Raw genomic sequence first — 5,276 nt, forward strand, 5'->3', positions numbered from 1 at the left:
ATAAATTATATATTATAAGGATTTAAAGAAAGAAAACATAAGGCGTAAGTTACAAATTTACAAAATTACAAAAATAAGTGGTCCATTGTATATTTTCCTTTGACCAAGTGGTCTTTGGTCCAAAGTCTTTCGAGATATACTCTGCTAGAGTGAAAATACTGCTTTTTACACTCTTAGTGTCTAAATGTGCCCCATAATGGCTGCAGGCTCTGTGGTTACCCTTTTTCTAGCTCTTGACTTGAAAAATACAAGTTGCAAAAAAACGGAAAAAACAAGGAAAGCAAGTTGCCATAGACTCGGGGAAGTAGAAAATGTCGACATTAACGAAGCGCTCACATTTCCACGACCTGTGAAACGTCAGTATAAATTGTAAGATTGCACAGTGCAACGCTGGTGCCACTCACAGATAGATGCTATGGCCATGCATCTGAAGTTAGCCTCCTTCTCTGCTCTTGTCCTGCTGGTGCTCACAGGTAATCTCCTTGTCTCTTACTGCCCTAACCACACTTAGAGACACACACTCACACACAGATAGACCATCTTGGACATATGCAACCTTTTTGGACCTATACAATCTAAATAAATAGGGAGTCCGAACCGTACGCCTTTTAAATTTATAGAAGCACTGTTTTGGTCTTTGTTTAATCTTTTATTCGAATACATAACAAATACTTAAATACTGCTTAAAATCCACAAACACTTAATAATAACGGGGTCGCTGCTAAGAAGGTTCCTATATGTGTTTTAGCAGTGAGTGAGTCATGATTAATGGTGTTATATTCCCAAGAGCCATTTTACATTACATTAAAATATCTTCATTCAGCACATTTCTCCAAAGCGACATACATCTCATAGCAAATACAATTTGTGCATTACATTGGGAGAAAGAGATATAGCTGCAGACGTGTGATTTTTAAGTAGTTTGTTTCTTTCTACCACGTGCACCAATGTTCATCACACGAGCAGTTGCATAAAATTCGGAATCTCGACGATTCCTGATCACCTTCCTCTTCTTTTTTTTGGAGATGCACAAACATTTACGTACATTACAGGAGTAGCTGGGTAAAGGCTTATCCGGGCATGATCTTAAAGTTATGGTGCATGAACATTTACACCTTACACGAACTTGAGATCGTGGGCGAAGTGAGTCTGAAAGAGATGAGTTTTTAGACCCTTTTTAAATGTGGACAGAGATTCAGCAGTTCTGAGTGAGAGGGGGAGGTCATTCCACCACAACAGAGCCAGAACCGAGAACTTCCGTGCTTTACCTTTCTTGCATGGGAAAACGGCACAAAAGCACAAAAACAACAGGCAGCATACCAGGAGGGCTGTCATATTCTGTGGAAGATAGACATAGACATTTAATATAAATAGCTTGATTGACAGACAGAGCTAAACTCAAGGGAAGGCAAAATTCTAGGTAAAGCAGTAAATCTGCAGCTCAGCTATGTCACTCCAGGTAGAGGTGTCTGCTAAATAAAAGTGCAGTATGGTAAATTTACTTTTCTTCTTTTTTTCCAACTGTTAACAGGAACCAGTCACTTCTATGTCTCAGGTGAGTCTCTCCGAATTTTTTAAGAGTGAAAAGAAGAGTTTTGTTAACTGCTCATTATCATCATTTATATGCCACTCAGAACCTCTTTTGATTTATAATTAAACAATTTTAGACCAATGGTAGTAGTGCATGCTCTCATTGCAACATGTGAAAAAATAAGAAAAGCTCCTGCTATTAAATAATGAAGTAACAGGTTTAGACGGTAGACTGTCACTTGATGTTTTCCAGTGTGTTTATGCTTACAAGGACACATGGAGTGAGGACATCCAAGGGGCTCATGTGTCAGGTGTCCCTTTCAGGAAGCGTGCTTTTCGTCTTAATTCGTGGACCCAGCAAGGTGACGACTGGGGAGACGGCACAGTTTGAGTGCTCAGCCAGATGCGACCCCCAGTGCAACTACGTGTGGTCCGTGGGAGGTAAAACGGTACACGGGGGGGTGCTGGAGCTCACGCTTGGAGCCAGTGTCTCGACCCTCCTTCTGCAGTGCACAGCTTTCAACACAGGAACCAACGAATCCTCCACCACCACCGAACGTGTGACCGTGACAAGTACGAGGACCGTTGCCGCTTGCTCCTTCATCTGAAAAACAGGGCCAAAGCACTCACGTGGCAGGAGGTGGAAAAATTAGCTCTTTTCAGACACCTATTTATAGTTTTTTGCAGCACTATAGGACTGGACAATAGTGTTTTTTACTCCAGGAACTGACTGCATTGCCCCGATGACAATACCTACTGCACTTGACTGGCATTTTAACCTGCATCTTTTACCTCTGTGCTCACGTTACAGATCCGTACTCAGTCCAGCCCCTGAAAGACAGAGAACCCAAGCTGAATGAGCCCTACAGTTTGATGTGTACGGGCCCCAGGAAGCTGCCCACGGTGCTCTGGTATAAGGACGGAGAGGCTCTGGCCTTTGACCCACGGATGTCTCTTTCAGAGGACAACTCCACTCTCTCCTTCAGCTCACTGCTGTCATCTGATGGTGGACATTATCAGTGCAATATTCCCACTGGGAACATAATCATTGAAAGCATTGAGTACTTTCTCACCTGTGAGTATGGTGCAGTAGCAAGGATTAGCAAACTCTCAGTGGTGACTTGACACATAACTTATATATTCATGACACTTCGCTGGTGCCGTTTAACCTTTATACCTGTACCTCAAGTAAAATAGCACTATGTTTATTCTCTCAGGGGAACGTGAAACAGATTTTTACTGTGTTACATCTCATTTAAGTGAACGTGACACACCATATGTTGTTTGCCTATACTAGATGTGCCATTGGATGTGAGAATAAGTGGTCCAGACACAGCAGAGGTGAGGAAAGAGCACGTGTTTGAGTGCATAACCAACTGCTCCGACAGCTGCTCCATCCACTGGACCTTCAACCAGGGTTTTCCCAGCGGCTCCTTAGCCATCCGCCAGGGAGTGATGCGATGGACCCCAGACAGACCGAACATTGTCCAAAACCTCAGCTGCGTTGCAAGCATTCCTCTCGCTCAGCGGTCAGCCACAGCTTCCAAGAGCGTGAGAGTCACAGGTAAAGCTCCACATGGCATGGTCCACAGAAGAAACCACTGATCTCTACCGCTCTCTACTGGGGCAAGGGAGGACTACAACATCCGCCAATCTCACTTGTAATCAATGATAATCAATAACTAAGCGAAAAGAGTTTCAAAGTCCATAAAACTCATCCAGTTGGGAAGGGTTAGGAATTATGTAGTTCAAATGTCATACAGATATTACTGATAGACTGATAACAGAAACAGTGAAGAATTTTTTAAAAAATTTTTCGGGAAATTGGACCAGATCTTTAGCGTTTGTTCATCTACCAGATACTTTTCTCCAGAGCAACATACATCTCAATTTTAATACAAACATTATCAAAACAATCAAGTGCCAGATGTGTTGTGGTGGTAAACCCTCAAATAGATTTGTTATTTAATTAGCTTGGTTTTTGAAAAACGATTTATGTCAAATGGAGTCCAGAGCATGTTGTGACCTTCATCTCGAAGTCTGTCCCACTGTCAACGCATGGAGTTATTGCCATTCCTATAAATATTCCCTTTTCAAACATTTGTTAACGGAAGCTCCAGAGAAATGGGCTGCCAAATACTAGTGCATCGCCCTCTGAATTAAAAAGACTGGCAGAATGTCTCAGAGTGAGTAAGACAAACAGCAAAGTCCTATTGCTGGCAATAAGACAAATATCTTCAAAGACCAAAAGTTAAAATAGCTGTATGATAGCTGTAATGGTATTCACGGCTGTAACTCTTTCTCAGACAAGAATTCCAGTTCCCACCTGATTCCAAATGATCTATATGTGACATTGAAAAGAACGCTGTCTCTATATTTATTTTCATTGACTGCAATCCTATGACCGACTGATTTGTAGCTACAGCACCGACTTCCACAAAGGGACCTGACTCGGGATGCGAGATGCTGAAGCCCAACATCATCCTAGGAGTGGCCCTCATTGTGGTTCTGCTCTTCCGGTTCAACTCCTAGAGGAGGCGCTTCAACGATTCTGGAGGGAAAAGCAGCCGACTCCTTGCTCTCATGTTTCCATTTGTCAAGCACTGTACAATAAAACAGCTTCCGTTCATAGTTCAGTTACATCAATCGGTGTTTTTAAAATTCCTTTACTAAATCAATTTAAAGGTTTTAACAATTTATATTTTTAATGTGTGTTTTGTGCTTTGCTATACAGACATACAATTATCATGTAGGGGAATTTTTAAAAGTAATAATAATAATAATACACTATCTAGCTGACACTTTTACCCAAAGAAAATTATATTTACAGTAATTTTATATGTTTTAATGTATCCATTTATACACCAGGGTATTTATGTTGAGGCAGGGTAAGTTTTTTCAATAGGTAAACTTCAGGTTGACAGTCCATGTCCTTGACCCCCAATGTATTTATTTCACAAACTTCTCTATATGAAGCACGCTGAAAAAAGCTTCATGACTCACATCTTCATCCTCTTTTCCAGTTTAGCAACTGACCAAAGCAAGGCTGAAGCAGCATAACACACTACAGCTGATATGAGTCCCATGTGCCACTAGTGCTGTTATCCTCCAATACCACAGCATTGCAGCCAGGAGTGACGGAAAGAGGAGCCCACTTACTTGTCCCCCCTCAACAGCTGTCTCCCTGAACTGTATGCAGAAGCGCAACATGGGTCCTCGGGTCTTTGACGTTAACTGTAGCACTTTGAAAAATTTTGCAAAATACCTCCAGAATAGTTTCACTTCCCCTCCTGTAAAAAGAGGGCTCAGAATTTTTCCCTTCATTCTTTATGTTCACTATCTGTCTCTTGTAAAAGTGGTTTGAAAATGTTTCTTTCCTTCACCGGTGCATGAAAAAGTGAAGTACAAAATAATGAAGGACTGAATCGTTGTTAAAATGTATTATGTTGTGAGCCTTTTTTCTGTTGGTTTCCGTGACTAAACCCCGAGAGTGATTGCTGAAAAGGAACACGTCATCTTTTTCCTCATATCAAGGATAACCACATTTTCTAGAAAACAATCACGGCTGCTTAACCCTGCCAGCTCATTTATTGCTGCCATTGCAGGCGACTGGCCTGTGCTTTCAGCTTTCACCTCGCCCCTAGATGCCTCCACCTTTGAGCCGACTCACCTTCACCTTTCATTGTTCTATAGTTGGAAAAGGCTCAGACGGATCCTTCAATTCTTCGCTATCTGCACACAAGATG

The 5,276-nt window shown here is 41.8% G+C and overlaps 1 protein-coding gene across 1 annotated transcript; it reads left to right on the forward strand.

Annotated features, from left to right (window-relative positions):
* The first annotated feature begins 401 nt into the window (after positions 1 to 401).
* Positions 402 to 4,150, forward strand: LOC108922175 (carcinoembryonic antigen-related cell adhesion molecule 5-like). The gene is made up of 6 exons (XM_018732144.1): positions 402 to 473; positions 1,532 to 1,555; positions 1,855 to 2,103; positions 2,342 to 2,605; positions 2,828 to 3,094; positions 3,950 to 4,150. Exons 1-6 carry the CDS (start codon positions 416 to 418, stop codon positions 4,060 to 4,062), a joined length of 975 nt encoding a protein of 324 aa, XP_018587660.1. The 5' UTR covers positions 402 to 415; the 3' UTR covers positions 4,063 to 4,150.
* Positions 4,151 to 5,276: the final 1,126 nt, after the last annotated feature.

Source organism: Scleropages formosus, chromosome 18 (assembly GCF_900964775.1).
Source record: "Scleropages formosus chromosome 18, fSclFor1.1, whole genome shotgun sequence".
NCBI lineage: Eukaryota > Metazoa > Chordata > Actinopteri > Osteoglossiformes > Osteoglossidae > Scleropages > Scleropages formosus.

Excerpts from the sequence above, each read along its gene's own strand:
- LOC108922175 (XM_018732144.1), top strand. The coding sequence starts at position 416 with ATGGCCATGCATCTGAAGTTAGCCTCCTTCTCTGCTCTTGTCCTGCTG. Across the intron at positions 474-1,531 it reads TGTCCTGCTGGTGCTCACAG|GAACCAGTCACTTCTATGTC; the intron begins GTAATCTCCTTG and ends AACTGTTAACAG. Across the intron at positions 2,606-2,827 it reads CATTGAGTACTTTCTCACCT|ATGTGCCATTGGATGTGAGA; the intron begins GTGAGTATGGTG and ends TGCCTATACTAG.